The 24,372-nt window shown below is 41.0% G+C and overlaps 1 protein-coding gene across 1 annotated transcript in view; it reads left to right on the top strand.

The window, feature by feature from the left end:
* Positions 1-24,372, top strand: part of SYNE2 (spectrin repeat containing nuclear envelope protein 2) — a 255,816-nt gene that overhangs the window by 5,129 nt on the left and 226,315 nt on the right. Inside the window, exon 2 of the mRNA XM_075192813.1 lies at positions 17,322-17,435. Within this exon, the coding sequence (XP_075048914.1) occupies positions 17,357-17,435 (79 nt within the window). The 5' untranslated portion in view covers positions 17,322-17,356. The remainder of the gene's footprint in view (positions 1-17,321; positions 17,436-24,372) is intronic.

Below are 24,372 nucleotides of genomic sequence, written 5' to 3'. Positions count from 1 at the left end.
TATAACTTGAGCATTCTATACACTTATCCCACATTAGTGAGTGATGAGCAATTTGTTATGACTGATGTGAGCAGGAATGTGAATGTAATATGTGGGATTCATATTCTGATTAAGGAAAACAATTCTGTGAACCAAGGAAAAGTATTATTATATAGTTAGACATGTGTAACATCAGACCCTTTCCTGGACGCTAACCTTAGCCTTGTCTTATCTTTGTGTGCATGAAAGTAAGTGCTGTCTGTGTTTGTTATATTCTAGGATAAAGACATACACTATATGGACAAAAGTATTCAGAAACTTGACCATTACACCAACGTGGACTGTAATGACATTGTATTTAAATACATATACTTTAATATGAAGTTGGTCCCCCTTTTGCAGAGATAACAGCTTCCACTCTTCTTGGAAGGCTTTCCACAAGATGTTGGGAGTGTTTCTGTGCGAATTTGTGCCCATTCATTCTGTAGAGCATTTATGAGGTCAGACACTGATGTTGGACGAGAAGGTCTGGCTCGCAATCTTCGTTCCAGTTCATCCCAAGGGTGTTTAATGGGGTTGAGGTCAGGGCTCTGTGCAGGACAGTCAAGTTCTTCCACACCGAACCCTTTAAACCATGTCTTTGTAGTCCTTACTTTGTGCACTGGGGCACAGTCATGTTGGAATAGAAAAGGGCCTTCCCCAAACAGGTGCCACAAACTTGGAAGCATAGCATTGTCCAAAATGACTTGGTATGCTGAAGCATTAAGTTTTCCCTTCACTGGAGATAAGGGGCCTAGCCCAAACCCTGAAAAACAGCCACATACCATTATCTCTCCTCCATCAAACTTCACAGTTGGCATAATGCAGTCAGGCAGGTAACGTTCTCCCGGCATCCACCAAATCCAGACTCGTCCATCTGACTGCCTAACAGTTAACCGTGTTTTGTCACTTCACAGAACTATAGGGGGCTAATACACACGGACAATAATATTGCGCATTCCCAAATCCTGGTAAATGTGTTTAACACTGGTAAAAAAAAAAAAATGTGTTAGTGATTGGACCTGTACAGACAGACCTCCATTTGCAGTGGTATCTGGGTCCTATGGAGGTCCCAGGGAAATTTCAAGGACTCTCCCTAACAGGCTAGGGTTCCCTAGGCTCTGATTCTATGCAACATTAGGAGGCTGCGCTGCTTCTATAAGTGTGGGGTAGCAGGGGGGATGGAAACATGGCTAACGTGCCAGGAAAGAGTGTGGGAGGCCCCCCAGTGCAGATGTGGGACCCTAATCTGCAGTGTTCAATACAGTTTATCAAGCTTATTATTACAAATGTGCCCCCACTCCATTTCATCGGAGGGGGGCAGTAAACAAATAGTAAAAAACCAAAATCCTATACATTCATATTGGTGACAGAAAAAAAATCCTTCCTCCCTCTTCTGGGATCCTGACCCCTGACCCCTGAACCCTGCCCTAGAGGAATGAAATAATAAATATGTCTAGATTAACTACTTGAAGGGATTTAAGATGTTCTTCTTTTCCCAACACACTTCACCACAGGTTGTGGCTTCATCAGTGAGTTAGTTTTCCTTTTGTAGCTTGTATATGAAGCTTCTGTGGGGGGGAATTGTTTTTTACTTGACCCCAAGGAGGTGTCACCGTATTCTTTAGGCTGTTAATACTCTTGTTTTATTGCTGTGCCTGTGCAGCACTGTGTATATTTGTGTCATTGTAAAGATGATTGAATAATAATCTGAATGTGGTAACCCTCGAGGAGAAGTTAACAAGATGCTTTATGTTCTAGTGGAAATGCCTAATAAGACTTTGCCAAGATTTACCATACAATATAAGGCTTTACCATACAAGGGAATAATTTTATCAAACATTCTAAGAAGAAAAAGTGGATGTGTTGCCCATAGCAACCGATCAGATCCGATCTATCATTTGTCTAATACATTCTAGAGAATGAGAGCTAGAATCTGATTGGTTGCTATGGGCAACCCCTCCACGTTTCCTATTTAGAAGGTTTGATAAATCTACCCCAGTATAAGAGCTCTAAGCTTTAGGCTCTGAACAACTCCCCTCTCTCCGATATGGGAGCACCACGTTTAAAGAAGATATGTACAAAAAAAGCTTAAGCAGTAACAGACAATGATAACCTGTAATCCATAACAGCCAATCAAATCAGCTTTTATTAGTCTGACTGAATAAATGGCTGATACCTGGCTGCTATGGGTTATAGCAGAACATTACTCTTCACACCAGTGATGGGCAACAGGCGCTGCCCTCTGAGCCTTTACATGTGGCCCTAGCACCTTCCTGCTTTATTGTTTTATTTGTTAACACTCATCATCATCATTTATTTATATAGCGCCACTAATTCTGCAGCGCTGTACAGAGAACTCACTCACATCAGTCCCTGCCCTATTGGAGCTTACAGTCTAAATCCCCTAACATACACATACACACACACACACACACACACACAGACTGGGGTCAATTTTGTTAGCAGCCAATTAACCTACCAGTACGTTTTTGGAGTGTGGGAGGAAACCAGAGCACCCGGAGGAAACCCACGCAAACACGGGGAGAGCATACAAACTCCACACAGATAAGGCCATGGTCGGGAATTGAACTCATGACTCCAGTGCTGTAAGACAGAAGTGCTAACCACGTAGCCACCGTGCTGCCCATACAATGCCTGTTGGTATGTGATAACAGATAGCTGCTTCCTTGATTAAATGTATTGTTTTAACTTATTACTGAGATTAAGGGTAAAGCGTGGCCATTTTGAAGGCTAGGGGGCCGCACCATACAGTGTATCAGGTTGCCGATCTCTGGTTTGCACAGTGTATTGAGATATTCCCAGTATGTTCAAAATAATTGTTTTGTCCATGTAAAAATAATGTAAACAGACACATTTGTACTTATTTCATTACACCGTGCTATTTGCACAAAAATAAATCAAACCAAGTAACAATAATGTGCTTCTTTTTCAATATTATGCACAATATGGAAATTACTTGTCTTTAGGAGACACTAAATGGAAACCATTATTAAAATGTTTGCACAAAACCCAGTGAAGGACAACAGGGTTCAAAGGGAGAGTGGAACTTGTTGTTTATCCTGTTTTGCACCAGAAGATTTTGAATTTTAGAATCTGTGTTAGAGGTTGTCACTGATTGTGGTATTGCTGTCGCTAGGGGATATCCTTACTCAATTCAAACATATAATTAAACAACTACGTTAAGTGATCTTCTTTCTGTACCTTCCAATTGCAGATTTATGTACGTGACCTGTGTAACTATAATTAAAGGAGAATTTTATTTGTGGTGGGGTATTTGAAAATGGAAACTTAGACCTATCTCTCTTTGTGTGTTACAACCATTGCTGTTGTCAACTCAATGGATTTGTTTTCTTTCAAATTGCCATCTTTCTTAAAGGTAAACCATCACCTACCCACACAATAGAGACAGCAATTTATTTTACTCACTACGAGCAAGGGTCATTGGTGGAGCCTGCCTTGAGATTCAGGGACGGCAAAAGTTTCTACTTACATTCTCATTAAATAAGCTTCTTTTTTTAGGTATTATGTCTATAACTACTATATTGTACAACTCTCTGCAGAATAAATTCCTACAAATTGTAAATATAATGTAGTAATTAGCAGGGAAACACTATGGGGGTCATATATGATGTGCTGGAAGTATGCTGTGAAGTGCAAAACTTGCTCTGTCCCCACCGCGCACCAATGACCCGTTAGGGACATGTGTGCAGTGCGGGATGGTAGGGTTTGTGGAAGAGCCTTGGGTTGCACAGGCAGAGGAGAGGAGTTAGGTGGAGAGAGGATGTTCCCTGCAATCTACGGAGTAGGAGCACCAATGTATATAGTTTTGTGGAAAAGTGTAGACACCAAATTTAGTTTTTAAGATTATTGAAATGAGATGAAGGGGTGGATAGGGTGAATATTTAGGGGTGTTGATTGCAGTGAGGGGTGCACGGCCATTTCCACCTTGGGCCTGATTCATTAAGGATCTTAACTTAAGAAACTTCTTATTTCAGTCTCCTGTACAAAACCATGTTACAATGCAAGGGATACAAATTAGTATTCTGTTTTGCACATAAGTTAAATACTGACTGTTTTTTCATGTAGCACACAAATATCAACTTTAAAATTCAGTGTACAAATAAGCTATCAGTATTTAACTCATGTGCAAAACATAATACTAATTTGCACCCCTTGCATTGTAACATGGTTTTGTCCAGGAGACTGAAATAAGAAGTTTCTCAAGTTGAGATCCTTAATGAATCAGGCCCCTTTTCACTCCACAAAAGGGATTTTGCACAAGGTCAGAGCTGGTGGTCTTTAGGTCTCTTCCTATTCTTCTAATTGGACCTATCTTTCATCTTCGCTCTGGCAGAACAGCTCCCATCTATCCATAAACAGTGTCTACTAGCGTATGCCTCATTATGTGCCCCATGGGACAAATACATTAATACAAGCATGAAGTCTAATGTGCATAGTGAGTATCTTGTCTTCTCTATTATTTATCATACCCTTTTATTTGAATTGGTTTGCCATGTTTCACGGCAGTAGAAACCATGAATAGCTGTCGGTTGTACCCATGTATGCATAGAACTATGTTTATTCATAATGATTTGCTGATGACTTTTGTTGTTTTTATTACGTGTTTGTGGCAAATAAAGTTCTGTAATTAATGGGGAAAAAGAAAATGCTTCTGACACTCTGGTCAGAACCTCAATAATGATACGATCCATTTCCATCAGATTGCTATCTGGTTTGTATTGGGACCACATGGACAATTGTCCCGTACTGCTGCTAATCTTGGAGTGTATGTTGTTAGCATTACCGTTAACAGCAGCACACAATAATTTTGTGGAGCGTCTGCCAAACTGTTGTTGGAAGATTGTGGCATTTTATAGTAAACAAAGTTCTTTCATCCAACTTTTATAGTGTAGGAAGAAAAATGTCACAGTGTTCATGTGCCCAGTTCTGACTAATGGGGTCTGTTTGGCATCCAAAAACCATTGCAGCTGCGTGTGAACCAAACACTTTGCAGCTGCCCAATTATCTCCTGGATTAACCTTATACCATTGTACACCTGGAAAGTGACCGGACTACTGTGAGCAGCAAAGGCAGCTACAAAACAGGATTGTACACTTGGGGTCCCCCCACTACTTACCAGTACAGAGTGCCTTACCCACACTGACCAATCGGAGAGAAGCCCTTTGTATTGATTAGTGTGAAAAGAGCTTAGAGCCTGTCATTCACTTGTCAAGGAGTAGTTCCTTGTTGTACATGGGTTTCTTCTGTTATTGTTTTTTGTTTTGTTTTTATCTCTGGATTGAAAGCTGGAAGAAAGAGCAGGACCCTCTCATGGATGTAGGTGATGAATGTGTAAAATTGTAGGGCAAAAAATACATTTATATCAAATTAACTCTTTATTACCCCACACCACCACCCCAGGGGTGTGGAAGAGCCCTAGCGATTTCAGCACTGCACCGTTTCGGCATGGCCGATTCACATGGGAAAGTCGGGCCCATGCTGACATGACAGGGAGACCCCATACAGTGGTCTAACACCAGCCTGCCATAGCATAGTGCTGGCAATGGCTTTCTCTAGGGTCCCCATGTTGTTTGCCCCCCCCCCCCCTCCCCCCCCAAAAAAAAATAATTCTCACTACAATCAAAGCTATGAGCACTTGTGCTGGAAGCACTTTGGGAGGAAGGCAGGAAGGCATGATTTTTAAAAAATAATTTATTTATTAAAAAAAATACCCATTATAATATCAGTGATTATTGAGCTTACATTAGATATTTAGTAAATAAGCTTATGTTGGTCAATATTTCCAGTAAATGAGATCTCCACCTTTTAGAGTAGTAGTTATTAAAGTTTTGCAATGGTTAAGACGTCATACATGTAAATAAAGGCTTGCATGCATATCTGGGTGAGCATTGTGTAGTAGTGGGAATTCGTCCAAGGACTTGCACTCATTGAATCCATGTGCAGCTGAGCTGACCTGGATGCTGGGCTGGCTAAAAGTTTGATCAAGGATTGTGGGGGCCCTAGGGCAACTAACTGGTGGGGGCCACTGCCAATTAATTTGCCTGCAGTCAGATCAAGTCATGTCAGAGACACCCGTGACCTGCCAGCCAGTCAGGCAGAGGGTAACTGAGGACCTGACTGCAGCAGTGCTCAGACAGCCCCCAGCTCTGCTCTCCACACTCAAGCAGTGTCAGTTTGCATTTCCTCACAATGTAACGTACATATAGTAGAAAGCTCCATCCCTTGTTCTCTTTAAGGGGTTTGGGGGCAGAGCCAGTGTCAGAGCAGAGCTGGCACTGAATACATTGCATGTTGCATCAGGTGGGGGAAGCGGGTGGCACAAGGAAACATTTGTGGGTGCCCCAAGGTGAACTCCCTGGTTGCCCTGTACATAATTTTTCCCTACCTGGATGGTGCCATTCAGCAGGATGGTTATTCCATTCCTGGGCTTCGGTCAGCGTCCGTACTACAATAGTTTATTGCAGAGGGAACACCAAGTGCTATCCTAATTCAGTGATCTGCAGTGTGAAGTAGCTGGAGGGCCACAAGAGTTCTGATCAGATTGGGAGCAGCTGCTGGGGGTCCACAGGCAAAGGCTTTGCGGGCTGCAGGTGGGCCATCTGCCGCCCCCCCCGCCCCCTGCTGACCTAGTTCCTCCAGTCTCTGTTGTGCTATTATTGACGGTGTACGAGGAGTAGGGAGAGGACAGGGAGATAAAACATTCTTCCTCACCAGCCCCTACTCGGTCAATCGCAGCCCTCGCTCCTGCAGCAAATGGCTGGTGACCGGATCAAGGGGGGGGCAATGATTTACCGCCACAGCAGAAGGGTGCTGAACGCCCCTGGCTATGTTCTTAGTGTTCAACAAAGAGGTTGAACCTTAATTGCTTAAGTCTGCTACCAGACGAGTTTCTAAATGGTATTTCTCCTGGGGGAATTCAATTCAAATAGTTTATTTTTGTTATGTGGGTGTGACTGCCTCGAATTTAGCAAATGTCCACAGTCAGACAGTTGAAGTCTTTTTAAATGATCAGTGTGCCAACCAGCAACAACAAGCGCTTCCTTTCAAGCCGGACCAGCTGTCACACATATTATGGAAGCATGCCCTGCACATGCTACATCAGGCTGCCGTTGTCTTCATCTATGGGAGCTGCAGAGCTCCGTTTGGATTCATGGAATGTACAATATGAACCCTAAGAAATACTTTCAAACTTTTGTTATTTTACTTGATTTTTCTTGGTCTTGGCTAGATGGGACATTGTGATGTTCTACAGACCTCTCTGAAGGTTAATAACTACGTTGTTCATTGGTACCTACAGGACAGCACGGCGGCTTAGTGGTTAGCACTTCTGCCTTACAGCACTGGGGTCATGCGATCAATTCCCGACCATGGATTTATCTGTGTGGAGTTTGTATGTTCTCCCCGTGTTTGCGTCGGTTTCCTCCGGGTACTCCGGTTTCCTCCCACACTCCAAAAACATACTGGTAGGTTAAGTGGCTGCTATCAAAATTGACCCTAGTCTCTCTTCCTCTCCCTCTCTCCCTCTGTTAGGGAATTTAGACTGTAAGCCCCAATGGGGCAGGGACTGATGTGAATGAGTTCTCTGTACAGCGCTGCGGAATCAGTGGCGCTATATAAATAAATGATGATGATGACCAAAGCTGGCTTTAACATGTAGGCCCAAGCACCAGTACACCAATAAGCGAACTGCGTTTTTAGTTTTGGATGGAGTTCTTCTCCTTTAAGTTAATTTTGTAAAATCTTTACAACATACTTGTCACTCGGGCATGTCATAACAGGAAGCGTCTCCTTCACAGTATAAAATAGGCTTTGAGGATTTCTGCAGCTATTTTTTATGATCTTGTTACAAATAAAATTTGCAATAGGCCTCAACGATATACTAACAGCATTTAGTAATGTATTAAAGCTAAGGTATCGCTTACAAAATTGCTGATTTATTTGGGCTTGCTTAGTATTGGCATGTTAGCTAATATTTTAAATAAAGACAATTTTCTTTCAAACAAATGCCTATAAACTTGGATTGATACCTTCTTTAATTGATTAGTTTATATGTGCACTTATGTAACTTTTACTAAATACAGGGCTCCCTCTCTCTGTGTCTGATTTCTTCCATCAGAGTGGAGGCGATAGATCATAGTTGCCAACATTTTTTTTTCTTTTTCCGGGAGATGCCGGCTGGGACGTGGGCGTGCAGGGGGCGGGGCTGCGAAATCGCGTCATTTTGGCCCCGCCCCCATGACGGAATGACGCAAATCGCGTCATTTTACAGTGGGGGCGGGGCTAAACGCTGCGATTCCGGGTGAATCGCGGCGTTTAAACTAAATTTTTCCCCCTTCCTATCAGGGAGATTGCCACACTCGTCCGGGAGACTCTCGCAAAATGCGGGAGTCTCCCGGACAATCCGGGAGAGTTGGCAAGTATGCGATAGATGTGGGAACCACATCCTTCCCCGTTGGTAAAGCACCAGGCCTGGATGGTATAGCCGTTGAATTGTACAAAACACATAGGCCGGTCTTTGTTCCTTGTTTTTAATTCTTTATTTGCAGAGTCAAAAAATACCATGTAAAACCAATAAGCAAAGGACGGTATAGTCAATCATTTACATTATCTTAAGTAAAAAAGTACTTAAACTTATAAGGCATCAAGAGATCTAGGTACTTAATATTCAACAATTGTAGAGACATACAATCTTTAAATTAGTCATTTCTGGTTAAAAAAAAATCTCTGGAACCCAGGTCCAACCAAATACAGCAAATTTAGAAAAATAATAAATTTAGTGTAATATATATATATATATATATATATATATATATATATATAATTTAGGGTCATTTGCCAATATTCTGGACTCGTACCATGATGATAAACCAAAGCAGGACTGAATTTGACCTTTGATAGAACAAGGCAGTGAGTCTATATCTACTTTCCCAAAGCCGAAAAAATCCTTTAGTCTGTTTTTCTTTAAACAAGGAAGATTCCAGCCAGTCCATCCTGAAAATATGAAACAACTTAGTTTTAAACATTACCAGAGATGGTGGAGATTCTTGAATCCACATCTGCAATATACTGTTCCTGGAGGTGTCCTGAAGGTCTTTGACCAGTTGGTGTCCGAGGGGACTTTACCCCCATCCATGTCAGAGGCACTAATTATTGTTATCCCAGAGCCAGGTAAGCATCTACTCTATCCCGAGCCTTATAAGCCTGTTTGTCTTTCGGCCACAGATGTCAAAATTTTCTGTTGGGGTGAAAGTTATAATTAAAATTTTCTACCCAGACCATACAGGATTTATGCTGAGTAAATCTACGGCTTCTCACCTTTAGACGGAATTGTTAAACAATTAAAGCTTTAGGATTAAATTAGTTCAATTCCCGACCATGGCCTTATCTGTGAGAAGTTTGTATGTTCTCCCTGTATTGGTGTAGGTTTCCTCCGGGTGCTCCAGTTTCCTTCCACACTCCAAAAACATACTGGTAGGTTAATTGTCTGCTATTAAATTGCCCTTAGTCTCTCTCTCCCTCTCTGTCTGTCTGTGTATGTGTAAGTTAGGGGATTTAGATTGTAAGCTCCAATGGGGCAAGGACTGATGTGAGTGAGTTCTCTGTACAGCGCTGCGGAATTAGTGGCGCTATATAAATAAATAGATGATGATATTAGAACGTAAATGGCAATAAGGAACATATTCAATGGCCTGTTATTTATATCATGTCCTCTTGGATGGTAAACTTGTTTGGGCAGAACCTCAAACTCTATCTACATCTTTTTTAATATCCTAGTGTATAGAATAGTTTGTGGTCCTCCCATAGACAAACCATTACTTTTAGATAGCCCCTCCACCCACACATCCCCTGTAGTCATGAACATTTATTGTTCGGTCCTCCGTGACTGTCAACATTCAGCAAAGAGAGAGTTGTCTGCATATTAAGACTAAACCCTTCCTACCTATCCTGGTATCCAGGATGGGGGTGTGCATGGTATTGGGTAGCTGTTTCGATTGACTCCAACTCTTATCTAATCTTGTCCAATGGGGAACCATACCAAAGGAATAGTTGGAGGGAAATTGGCCTAGTTAGCAGGGGTTGTCCAAATATAGACTGACCCTCTAACATACATCAATGTATAACATGGTTGTACTCTATGAATAATAATAATGTGTACAGTTGGAGAACTAATCAAAACTGTCAACATTACAGGATACAACATTAGCCCACGTCAGCTGCTTGTGGGTGCACGCAAAATCGGCATTGGCCTCACCATGCTCCTGATATTGCGCAAGCGCACCTAGATTACCGCCAAAGTGTATGGGATTGTGAAGCAAGGTGTTGATGGAGATGCACAACTTTGCATGGGCCGAGGAGAGGAATTGGGCAAAGAGAGGAAGTACAGAGTAGCCGTAGAGGTGCTCAGAGCTGGCAGTCTTCCAGTCTTGTCCTGTTCTTTTAATGGGATACATTTCGCACTTTCATGTTGATGAACTTCAAGTAATGTAATAAGAGGCTTTGAGCACACAAACGTGCCACATACAGTATAATAAAATCAGTACCAATGTCCCTTCACTCTCGTAATTAAAGTCATAAATGAAGATTAACATTTTAGCAGGATAACTGGTAACTGTAATGCGGTCGGAGGTTGGATGTTGATTTGACATTTACACTTGTGCACTGTACACTACTTGTTTGTGGAGCATTCTCCGGAGATTGTAGAGAAGTTGTCTTTATTTGCGCTGGATGCACCTTCTCTGCACACAAAGCCATATACCATGTACTGCGCATCCAGTAGGTTTCATAAATGATCTACTAAATTATTTATTGTGTAGACCGTTGCCCTAGAAATCTGTAGGATGACACATGAAAATAGATATTTTCTTAAGAGGAAACTCCCAGGTGACTCACTCCAATAAAATAGAAAAGTAATAGTGAAGTGAGTGTAAGTTATAAATACGTTTTACAAAGCTTTCAGTTGTCACACAAGAAATGCCCCGGAGGCAAAATTTACATTAAAAGCATACAAAAACATTATAACATTAAAATCATGTTTCCTTATACCAAAGCTAAGAGCAAGAATGACCTGTTTATAAAAATAACGGTTATTTTGGAACCTTGCCCCTTCTAAATAGTCATTTTAACCATCATGCTGTAAGCACAGGGTCTTTAATCTGTGGGTCAAGACCAATAAAAAAGGTTGCCAAGCATTTATATGGGGGGGGGGGGGGTGTCCCCAAGATCATCTCTTGTAAAACCTTTATGTGTGCTTGCAACAAATACACTAATAACATTATTACTTTGTACAAATCTCAAATTCTCTGTTAATTATATCTTTAACAATAATATACTTAATTTGTAGGCAACAGTCATGTAAGTTTACAGAAGTACTTTATTAACTAACAGCTGAAGCACATCATCACCATTAATTTATATAGCGCCACTGATTCCGCAGCGCAGTACAGAGAACTCACTCACATCAGTCCCTGCCCCATTGGAGCTTACAGTCTAAATTCCCTAACACACACACACACACAGAGACACGGTCAATTTTGATAGCAGCCAATTAACCTACCAGTATATTTTTGGAGTGTGGGAGGAAACCGGAGCACCCAGAGGAAACCCACGCAACCACGAGGAGAACATACAAACTCCACACCGATAAGGCCATGATCAGGAATTGAACTCATGACTCCAGCGCTGTGAGGCAGAAGTGCTAACCACTTAGCCAAGCACATGCATAATTTAGGCCAAAAGTGATATAGGTTAAAGGGATTGATTACTTATAAACTACCCCTGGTACTTATCTGGCACCACCGTCTCTTAATATAGGCGTTGGGTTGCGTTCCATCCTTCTGGAAATCACCCTTTAAGTGTCTAGCGCAACACCTCATGGCATGCGGATGACATTGGTAGCCTGAACCAGTCCTTGCTCTTGTTAGCTAGGATAGGTTTGTTTTTTTTACTTTTTCCAAATAAAGTTTTAATATTAAAATATATTGTATTATATGTATTTTATATCTACCATTAACCATGTTTTTAAATATTAAAAATGTAATTTATGAAAAGCCAGCCACTAGGTAGCGTATTTCCTTGTACTAGGGGACAAAGAGCATCACATCTGTTCAGCTCCCTCAGTGAACAGCTGCAAGTCGATGTGAATCACCCCAGCAGAGGAACATCTAGTATAGTATGATAATATCACTGTAAGAAATTTCACACATTCCCTGCAATATGCTGCTCCCTGTAACCCCTCTGACACCAAAAAAAAAACCCAAACAGCTGCCTTAGACAACTTTCTACAACTGTTTCAAACGTTATCCTGACATCTATAGAGCAATTATAACCCAGACAAACACTAAGCATTTGTTCTAATCAGGTTTTATTGAGCCGCTCAGAGTTTACATATGCTTTAGTGTTCTGCATTGTACAAGGGGGAGGGCAGTCTGTCTGGCAGAAAGGAGCAGTAAAAAGGAGAATGAGGTCATTATGTTTAATAGTTATGTGTACATAGGTATAGAGGTGTCCTGTCATTGACACTTAGTGAGTTTAAGGAGGATAAAAGAGGGGAAAGCCTGAGGATTTGGGAGTGTTTATTGGGCCTGGTTGATAAACAACATTAAACTCTTGTACACAGAAGGAAGTCACTGGCTGCAGAGTTAATGTAACACATACAAGACTACTTAATAGCACATTAGAGACCTAATAAAGCTGGTTGCTATGGGTTACAGCACAGTTTTGTGATTTGCACCAACTGGTTGAGCTACAGGGGTGAAACATCTGGGACTCCAGTCATTCTGTTGGTGGTCAGAATTTTTCATATCCCAAATTAATCCTATGGGTTCTCTTCACTCGTCCTCTAGAGTGTAAGCTCTTACGGACAGGGTCCTCTCTGTTATGTCTCATGTCCATCTGATACTGTCCTTGTCATGTCTAGTGCTGAATTTGTCTGTATGCAATGCAAATTGTCCTGTTGATTGCATCCATGTATTTTATTATTCTGCACAGTTGTACCCATGTACCTGTTATGATGCTTGTCTATGTCGGTTATTCCAGGGGCCCTGGAATCTGTGGGGCCATACAAATAAACGATGAGGATTTTTGACCCTCCCTATATTGCAGAAAAAAGGGGCAATTATTAATCATTATAATAAAAATGGGGCACTGTTTAATTGTAAATGGGGTACTATTTATTGTATAATCAACGGGACACAATTATCTATTTTATAATAATGGGGGCAAAAGTTATCTAGTTTTATTTATATATTTTAACATGGTGACAGGCAAGATCACTCAAACCACCTGCATTTTGATTAATCTCATCTCTCAGAACCACCTCCTTTTTGCTTAACAATTTGCAGCTTGATATAGTTCTTTCAATCTTGTAGAATAATACACTCTCATTGTCTGTTAGATTTTTTTTTTTACTGTGGTGCCTTGTCCGTTTATTTAAATTAGCTGTTGGTGTGGTCTGCTCTTAGGGCTGAAATCCTGTGAGACTTATTACAATTTCATAGTGTCACAGAAATTTAGTAGCGCAGTGGCCAGTTGTCCTGCTTAGCATCCCAGGCAAGAAAACCCTCTCAGATAATAGCTGCAATGAGTATAAAAGCTTATTTTGTCCTATTTGATCGCTGTATTCACCGTACAGTGATTTCAGTGCAGGAAACACACCAGTTGCGCTTGTTGACCCGTCTGTGAATACTTGCCGAAATGTATTGCAGCATATGTAAAAATATACACAGCAGATACAAGTATGCAGTTTGGGAGCCAATAGAGGGGTATATTCATACAGCTCAATACAGCAAACCAAGTGTGACCCTCAACCTTATCCCGTATGAGGTACCATCATCGGGGTACTTTTTCCCACCAATAAAATGGAGGCTGCTATATTAAATTTCCACACTTTTTTTTTCCCCTATTGTAAAAATGTACTAAAATGTAATGAGTTTTTGTAATTTTAGCAACTGTTAGGACTTAATACATGTCCACATATTAATAATACTGGCTATTATATGCCATATTTCTTGCATTCTGCTCTGTTTGCTTACCAGGCTCCTGTACCTTGTACTGTTGGTCGAGTATGGGAACTATTGTGTGTTAATCGGCTAATAGGGAAGTAGAGCAGAGCTACTGATTTGTAGGTGTGAGCGTTTCCTTGCACTGAGTCCAGGGTTTATACTTCAACAAAGAGCTGCTTAAATCCTTTAAGATGATGCGATTATCATTACAATGCCAGTAGAGTTCAGGTTTAAGCAAATCCATATTGAAATATTACGTTAACCATCTGAGCACCAGAATGTCGTTTTACATGTGTTTAACGTAGTATTACTTGAAATGAAAGAATATCCCGTCTTCCTGTTTCATCACCTACTTTTAAATAAATAAGGGGTTACAATGGAAGATGCATCGTACACTATATAACGTTTTTAACTGATGTTAGTAGGCTGCAGTACCCTCTCGCATCCTGCGGGGGTGCTGTATATAATTATTGACTTTGTGGAGAAGCAGAACATCATAAACAAATATAATATTATCACTAACTTTATGTGTATGTAATCCCCTGTCACTGTGTATAGTGTGGGTACAAAGGTTACACAGTGGTTGCTAATATCTCTCCTTGCTCCTCCTGCACACATCTTTCACATACTTGCCAACCTTTGAGAAGGCAATTCCGGGAGATTCCGGTCAGGGGACGTGGTTGGAGGGGGCGGGTTGCGGTGAATTGCGCCATTTTGGCCCCACGACAAAACCGTCATTTTGTCGCGGGGGATGGGGCCAAAATGACGCGATTCACTGCAAATCGCATCATTCTGATGAGTGAGTTCCGTATGCGGGATACTTGCCCGCTCTCCCGGGAGTCTGGAAGACCTACCCGAATTTCCGGAGTCTCCCGGACATTCTGGGAGAGTTGGCAAATATGATCTTGCACTGCTGGTGTTATCACCGTACATGCCAGATTCTCTGGTCACAGTAGTTCCACAGTTACTCACAGTTCATCCTCTGTCTGTTTCCAGTATACACAGGCAGGAATTGCAGTGTAGCTTTCAGTTTTGCAAGCAGGGGTAAAATCCCTTGGGCTATACCACCCTTCTCTAGTGTCTTCTCTGCTCCTTTCTGGGTTTTCCACAACCTCCTCTCTTTGCTACAACCCCCTCTCCAGGGGTCTCTGCTCTTACCTCCCTTACTGTATGCATGCTGCCACTTGAAGCAGTCCCCCCTTCCCCTTCTCTCCAGGGGTCTTTACTCTGGGGACTCTCTCCCTATTCAGGGCACACATTCCTTGCCCTGGCACAGTCACCGCGCTCCTAGGCAATGCCAGGGGACCCTGGGTGGTCCCCAGCTTCTCACATCATCTCTCTTCCCTTCTCACTCGGTCTGTCTCCTCCTTATCTTTTCCCCCCTTTTTTCCCGCCCCCTTCCCTCCTTCTCACTCTGGGGTCTATTTACCAATGACCGCATAATATGAATGAAACTTTTCAATCCTCATCGCATAGATGCGGATTGAAAAGTTTCTCATATGTATTAAAAAATCAACACAGGAACAGCCGTTCCCGAAAAACGGCTGCTCCTGTGAAGATTAACACTTACCTGTCACTGAAGTCTTCTCTTCTCCTCCCTCTGCGGTGCTGCTCGCCCTTCTTTCAATCCCTGTGCGCATGCGCCGACCAGTAAACTCGGGCATGCGCACAAAGATCCCTGTCTGACGGAACCTGAGGCAAGTGTGGAGGGATCACATGATCCCTCCACACATGCGCTGTGCAGCCCTGCTCGTCAGAGCAGCGCTGTTTTCAGTGAAACTTTTCAATTATGGTAATGTACGCCAGCTTCAGATGGCGTACATTACCATGATTGAAAACTAAGTATCAGTCATTGATACATAGCGTTACTGAGCACTTCCCATATACTGTTATGGGGAGTGCTCAGTAAACCGATGAGAGAAGCAAAGCAGCAGATATCTGAGATATCTGCTGCGATGCTGCAATAATACATAGTAATTTAGTGGTAAGTCCCCGAAAACTGCTGTTTTCGGGGATTTACCTCTAAATTAGAGGGGAGAGATCTTTGATAAATAGGCCCCTCTGTCTCTAGCAGACTAGGCTGGGTTGTCCCTATAGTAACCAGTCTGAATCGCTGCTCTTTCCACAAACACCTCACCACTAGGAGGCGTTGCATGTACTATGTGTAAAATTAAATATTATTTAACCTTTGTGATGTCACTAGCTCCTAGTGAGCTGATAGGCTGCATTTTCATGAATATTAGTTTAGTCGACAAAATGGCTGCATCAAATCTCTGTAGTGAGGGGTACACGTCAACTAGGACCAGGTGACAGAAAAAGCTATGATCATCTACCCTACTTATTTGGCGTTCTATTCCTCAGATAGAATATCCCTTAAAGGGAAGTGTTGCCTTAAATTTGTCTTTAGTATTCTCCTTTGTACTCCATCATGTATAATGTTATGCCATAATATTTTTTTTTTGTCCACTTCCACCTCTCCTTATGGTAATGAGTAATAAGTGGGCGGGGTTTTAATTAATTCCACTATAAAATATCACTTCTATAGAATACATGGTTGTTTTTTTTTTTAGGACTAAATCAGCACTTCACATTAAAAAAGTAAGGAACCCTGTCCAAAGAGAATGGAGGAACTTTAAGAAAGTATTTTATTTCTTGAGAGAGAATAATTTGTTTTAAAGAATAAAAATGGACAAAGGGGCATTTTTACATCGTAAATATAGTTTTGTGGTTTTTCTTATTGATTTTTTTTTTGTTTTTAATAGAATATGGTGTAGAATTGTATAATTCTTCCATCAAAGACATTATTATAGACTGACCCCTATAATATATCACCATTCTATGGTTATAAACTGGAGGTGAAATTATTGGTGTTTTCTGCAATAGAATAAATATACCACTTTTAAGTTCAGTTTACCTCCACTTATCGCTTCTTCCGGTCCCTCCTTTCTGTGCAGTATATTTGGCCATACGTTTTGCTGACTAAAATAACCCATGTACTACACCCACCACCAATGACCAATAATACAATTGACCTTGACGTGTTTCAAAGGAGGGAACTTCAAATCTATCTGTTCTTCATAACGCAACATATTTTTGAATCCATATAGTACATCTCTGAATATATTATAAATAGCCCTAGGGCAGAGAGGGTGGAGATCTCTGCAGTTCAAAATGCTGATAACGCACCTTTTTTTTTTTTCCCTTTCTGACTTGTGCAGTCACTCTGAATCTTAGCTGTCAGTTTGTTTTGTATTACAGACCTAACAAGCCTCCATACCTATGAGGTCTTCATCATGTCATCCGATAGTGGATCCTCAAAATCCGCGGGAGAGGATCAACTCGCCATAGTTCAGAGGCAACTTGTTCTACAAGGTAACTCCTAATACTGTTATTTTTTGTTTCTCTAATAAACGTTGTATAAACATTTCACCCACATCTAAGTTAAATCGATTGGTTGTAATATAAACATAAACATAAATTCTTATCTAAGCTGTTGCAATCCCACGATCGACTGTATCCTCAATGGTTGCAAGAGTCAATTAGAGGATTGCAGCAGTGTAGACAAGTAATATTTTGTGTTTTCAACTGATCTTACTTAATTCACCCAAAAGAATTTTGTTTTTCATCTTATTGCCAGAAACAGCGGTAGACTGCCAACTCCATTGTTTGGATTATGTTTATGTGATTGGCTGATCTACTGCCTCATTGCATATAAAATAAATTAAATTGTAAAGTTTTATCAAGGTCTGAAATGTTCTGCATAATATTATTTTTCCATTGCATCAATATTTGTTTTTAAGTAATCTTGTCCCATGCAGCAGTTTGCGAATTATAGTTAAGAGTTTGACAGAAGGAGATGAGCATTTCAATATTTATCTTTAATTTATAGGTAGTAATAATATTGAACTTCTGCATTTATTATCACATTTATTATCACATGCTTGAACTTCCATAGAGTGTTCTGGCCGTCCTCTGATATTTTCACCACTCCCTGTTTATTTAGGTAACACACCTGTTGATAAAACAGGGCTACGATAACTACGAATTCAAATAACACTTTTACCTTTGACCGGGGCCTATCAAGTGTGAATCATCTATCGTCATCCAGTGCTCCGCCCTGATCCATAATATTGTTTTATAGATGATTTGTGTGTGTGAGTCCATGTTTTGTGTGTGTGTGAGTCCATGTTTTGTGTGTGTGTGAGTCCATGTTTTGTGTGTGTGTGTGAGTCCATGTTTTGTGTGTGTGTGTGTGAGTCCATGTTTTGTGTGTGTGTGAGTCCATGTTTTGTGTGTGTGTGAGTCCATGTTTTGTGTGTGTGTGAGTCCATGTTTTGTGTGTGTGTGAGTCCATGTTTTGTGTGTGTGTGTGAGTCCATGTTTTGTGTGTGTGTGTGAGTCCATGTTTTGTGTGTGTGAGTCCATGTTTTGTGTGTGTGTGTGTGTGTCCATGTTTTGTGTGTGTGTGTGTGTCCATGTTTTGTGTGTGTGTGTGTGTGTGTGTGTCCATGTTTTGTGTGTGTGTGTGTGTGTGTGTGTCCATGTTTTGTGTGTGTGTGTGTGTGTGTGTCCATGTTTTGTGTGTGTGTGTGTGTGTGTGTGTCCATGTTTTGTGTGTGTGTGTGTGAGTCCATGTTTTGTGTGTGTGTGTGTGAGTCCATGTTTTGTGTGTGTGTGTGAGTCCATGTTTTGTGTGTGTGTGTGAGTCCATGTTTTGTGTGTGTGTGTGAGTCCATGTTTTGTGTGTGTGTGTGAGTCCATGTTTTGTGTGTGTGTGTGTGTGTGTGAGTCCATGTTTTGTGTGTGTGTGTGTGAGTCCATGTTTTGTGTGTGTGTGTGTGAGTCCATGTTTTGTGTGTGTGTGTGTGTGTGTGTGAGTCTGTGTTTTGTGTGTGTGTGTGTCTACGTTTTGTGTGTGTGTGTGTTTTCTTTTCATAGACGTGTGTATCTTCCAGGTTTGATTTGCTTTTGAAGTTATTTTAGAAAAAAGCAACAAACCAATCCAAACTGAAGAGTAATGACCTTTATGTAACTGAAGGATGCCATTTTTCACTCACTGGCTCTAGGACATAGAACCTGTTCTAACAAATTATACTGTATAAGGGCATGCTGCGGGGGGTATGTGCATTGCACAATCTTCTTGCACTTCTCACTTTCTGCAGGTATGGGAAATTATGAACTGGAATCATACAGGAATTTTAATTAAAAAAAAAATAATATAGGATAGACTGAATGTTTTTTTTCTTTTATGGCTTGTTCACACACATGCCCGGGGAAAATCTTTTACGTTTTTTTCTATCGTATTATTATGTTATTATTATTTTATTATGATTATTTTATTATGATTTTGTGTGTCCTGTTTTACAAATACCATTTCCATTTTTAGAACGACGTGGTGTGATTTACACCACTGACAGCTATTTGAAATGCGCTTTCTATGCAGCGTTCAACACATCCGAAGCGTATGCTAATGATGGCACAACTTGTCAAAACTTAGCTTCTCATCTTCCCTCCGATTAGGATAATACAGATCCATTGAAAGTTTATTTGGAAGCGTTCAAGCTGGGGACATGATCCCCAGAACTGCAGGGCGGATGTAAAGCAGTGTTTGTTTACATACATTAAATGGTCATCGATTACCATCGCTCTATACAGTTAATGCTCCACTTCAATATATATGTGTGACTGGATCATATAGCCCCAATAAGCACATTTTGCCATTGCAATCCGGCTGAACAAGTATACAATCTGTGGCACCTCGTGTATTAAACTCCTATTTTCCAATAGATTATTAGCTTGAACGCAGGGCCCTCTTGCCACTTGGTCTGTTAATACCCGGTCTATGTATTAAACTGTGGTTAGCTGTTAAAAAGGAGAAAACTGCCGTTTTCTCTGTAAAATGTCAATCAGAAAATGTATGAAGGGTTTTCCTGCCATAACCCACTTGACATTTCTTCATGCAGTAATCATCATCATCAGATATTTATATAGCGGCACTAATTCCGCAGCGCTGTACAGAGAACTCTCACATCAGTTGGGGCAGCACAGTGGCTTAGTGGTTAGCACTTCTGCCTTACAGCACTGGGGTCATGAGTTCAATTCCCGACCATGGCCTTATCTGTGTGGAGTTTGTATGTTCTTCCCGTGTTTGCGTGGGTTTCCTCCGGGTGCTCCGGTTTCCTCCCGCACTCCAAGAACATACTGATTGGTTAATTGGCTGCTAACAAATTGACCCTATTGTGTGTATTTGTGTGTGTGTGTGTTGGGAAATTTAGACTGTAAGCCCCAATGGGGCAAGGATTGATGTGAGTGAGTTCTCTGTACAGCGCTGTGGAATTAGTGGCGTTATATAAAATAAATCTTGATGATCAGTCCCTGCCCCATTGGAGCTTACAGTCTAAATTCCCTAGCACATACACACTTCAACTGATAGCAGCCTACTAGGCAGAAGTGCTAACTGCTAAACCACCATGCTGCACATACACAGATAAATATGCTTTGCATTCCCTATGGGATCCAGCTGAAGTCTCTCCTGCTTCGCCGGATCCCTCACCTGTGGAAGCACTTCCTGCTTTCACCGGGAGCTTTAGGTTACTGGCAAATAGGAAAAAACAGTTTACACCAGAGACTTCGCCAGGGCTTCCAAAGAAGCTCCGACATGGTACGTTTCAGCTATGTTAAATATGCATTCCTGCGATTTGCATCGATGCATATTGATTGACACAGAATGATTTTAATATAGCCCCCCCCCCCAGCTTTTTTTTTAATTTATTTTTTATTTTAGCACTGTGTTTTTTCCCAATTGTAGAGTTCTGCAGAGTATGCAATGGTTGTATACATAATGAATGTAATGAATATAACAGATCTACGTTAGAATATATATTTGTGTAAAATTGCACAGTGATTTCTCTCATCCGTACTCCTGTCACACTGATGCAGGAAGATTGTGGTGTAAAACATCCTACTTCTTGTGGTATAGGGTGATTTTTATTTATTTATTTTTTTGAATCTCAATTTTTATTATCCTGTATAAAAATGTAACTGATTTTTTTGTTTATTTGTAAAACTTGATCTAAGTAGGGTTATTATTTGGAATTGTTCTAGAAAAAGGACATTGCATTAAATGGAGAACTGAGCAGATATTTCTCCATTAGTAGAAGTTTTAAAGCTCCCTTGAAACCTTCACTTGTGTGTCTTGCTACGCTTGTTTTTACTGCCAACAGGGAGATAACACTAAAATTTGCAAATGGTGTTTGTGTGTTTGCCGAGTGTATGATATTATACCAAGGTGTGTCCTTCCTCGTGTTCACACACGTCTCTACCCTACTGGGATCATATTGAACATTTCCCTAATCGCACCAATTGCAAATGTTGTATTTCTTCAGTAGTCCTAATTATGTTATGTCTGATCAATTGTCTAAGAATCTATTTGTCATTTTTTATTTTATTTGCAGAGTTATTCCTATTTCATTACTTCCACAGATACAATATTGTATATATCTAATTTCCGTGATTGAAATATATTTTTTAAATGTTGGTTCTTGAAAAAGTGTTATCTACAAAACCAATTGCACTTGTGCGCTTCATGGCGGATATTTTGCCAATTCATCAACGTAATATAATGTGTTCCACAGAAAAGGCTATTCATCATCAACATTTATTTATATAGCGCCAGCAGATTCCGTAGTGCTTTACAATTGGGAACATATATTAATACAACAGTACTGGGTAATACATACAGACAGAGAGGTAAGAGAACCCTTAGATCTGTACTTAACGCCGCTGCTAGGCTTATTTTCCTCTCTCGCCGTTCCACCTCTGTATCCCCACTCTACCAAGCCCTTTACTGGCTCCCCTTCCCCTACAGAATCCTTTTCAAGCTCCTCACTCTGACTTACAAGGCCCTCGCCAACTCCACTGCTCCCTACATCTCCAACCTTATCTCTATTCATACTCCCTCCCGCTCACTGCGATCGTCCAACGATCGTCGCCTCTCTTCCCCTCTGATTACCTCCTCTCACGCACGTATCCAAGACTTCTCCCGCACCGCTCCCCTCCATTGGAACAAGCTCCCCCGCTCCATCAGAACTTCCCCTAATCTGTCCTCTTTCAAACGAACATTAAAAACCCACCTTTTCCTTAAAGCCTTCCAGTCTCATGCCTAAACTCCCACCGGTCGGCTACCTCTCTTTCTCATCCCTTCTTCCCTTCTCCCCCTTCCTCGACTCCGTCTCCGTTTCTCCCGTCTCTCCGTCTCATCCATGTGTCTGTCTGTCTTCCCCTCCCTTTAGATTGTTCGCTCCTTTGAGCAGGGCTCTCCTACCTTCTGTTTCCATCACTTTTAACTGCACTCTCCAGCTACTCAGCTCACCTCCTCTCAGTCCCTCTGCCCTCTGTCTCCTCTCGCTTCTCTCCGACCCCCTCAGTGACTCTCAACCTGTCATCCGTGCCCATCCTCTTGGGCCATAGTTACCTGCCTATACTCACTTTTCCCCTCCCTCCCACTCTTTCATGCTGTGCCTGAGCCCCCAGAGTTATAGTGCTTACTGTTACTTGTACTGTGCTGTTTCACCTTGTACTGTGCTTGTTACTTGTACTGTGCTGTTTCACCTTGTACTGTGCCATTGTTTGTCCTTGTACGGCGCTACGGATAGTTTGTGGCGCCCTATAAATAAAAATTAATAATAATAATAATAACCCTGCTCGCAAGCTTACAATCTATGGGACAATGGGAGTTTAAAACACACGGGCACGTGCTACATCATATTGCACATTAGACCATGTGAGTCTAAGGACCGCTTAGGAGTCTTAAAGGACTACATATGCTTGAAGCTATCTGGATAGTTGTGAAATAATGTTCTGTATATTCAATACTTTTGTAACCTAAATGCATGATACAGCTTTTGCATATTTCTCTGTTCTAGATCCAGTTTTTCAGGTACATTTGCAGTAACGTCAAAATGACCTGTAGGGTGTTTGGTAAATGAAGCGACACACACACACCTGTCGCATATATTTCAGTGTCCTGGGGCAACAATTAGTGTAACTTACTGTAGAAGGTTGGGCAGCTACAGCGTTACAACTTTGTTGAGGTTCCTATATTATATAATGTTTGTGTTTCTGTACATTTTATATAGAAGAGTTTCAAACCACATATATTTTAGTGCCAGTTGGTTTTGTTTAATGTTCTATTAATGTTCATTTGGCTACAGGTTGATCTAGCCAGTAAATATTCCACTGCTATGGCTACAGGTTGTTCTGCTGCTTTCAATGCTAATGCTCTCATTGGCCGATGGAAATGTTTTTATGATGTGATTGGCTACAGGTTGTTCTAGTGATGCAAATGTTCTGATTGGTTCCAAGTTGGATTAGTACTGTAAATAGTCTAATGCTTTGATTGGCTACAGCAGCTGATTGGTGTATGTTCAGGATCAAAGCAATATAATCTAAAAGTCTATATATCATTTTAAAGTTTTATAAGTTTTGGTGCTGACAGTCCCTATAGCTAGCTCATCATCTGGAAAGTTTTGGTCCAGCCTTAGCTAGATTACCATAAATTGCTTTCCATGTATTATTATTATTAAGTTATGACTGATGCAGACTAGAATAGGGTGCACGTGTTTCAGAGCAATGTTTTCTGAGCAGCTGTTTAACAAGCTCATACATGTCGACGTAATGTCTACTGATAACTGAGTAAAAATACAGAGTGTAATGGTGAATACATTTGATGTGCAAACTATACAAGAATAATCTGCAAAGACTCATTTTATTAAATATTCCAGTGATTTTTCACTTCTTTTGTCAGTGCAGAAGAGAAAAAAATACAATTATATCTTCATAAAATGTTACTAACATAGGACAGGATATGTAATCTGTTAGTGACAAACCTACTTCCCATGGGCTTAAGAGGGACACTGAACGTGGGTTATCCATGTTTATACAAGTCACTTTCAGGAACCAATCAAAAACTGAATGTGAATGAGAGGAGGTTTGTGCCCCTGCAGAGGAGGCAGACTACAGTTACACATTTTGTTTTGTGACTACATCCACTTGCCAACAATTCTACTCATTTACTGCAGTGTATTTGCTCTAGAACACTGTTAATCACTTGTGTTTAAATGCCCCATTATTAGTCTTTGTGATAACGAACATGGTGTAGTCACAGAGTCTGTGTTGAAATGTTATCTGTGGGATCACCACATTTTCCAGCCAAATTCGATTAATCCAGATTAGGGTTTCTATTTATAAAAGGGAGATTGTGAGGACACCGGGGTTATTACCAAAGCTCTCTAGATACCCGGTCCTCTAG

This window comes from Mixophyes fleayi, chromosome 12, assembly GCF_038048845.1.
Source record: "Mixophyes fleayi isolate aMixFle1 chromosome 12, aMixFle1.hap1, whole genome shotgun sequence".
In the NCBI taxonomy this organism is placed as follows: domain Eukaryota; kingdom Metazoa; phylum Chordata; class Amphibia; order Anura; family Limnodynastidae; genus Mixophyes; species Mixophyes fleayi.
This window is presented reverse-complemented; position numbering and strand designations above follow the sequence as displayed.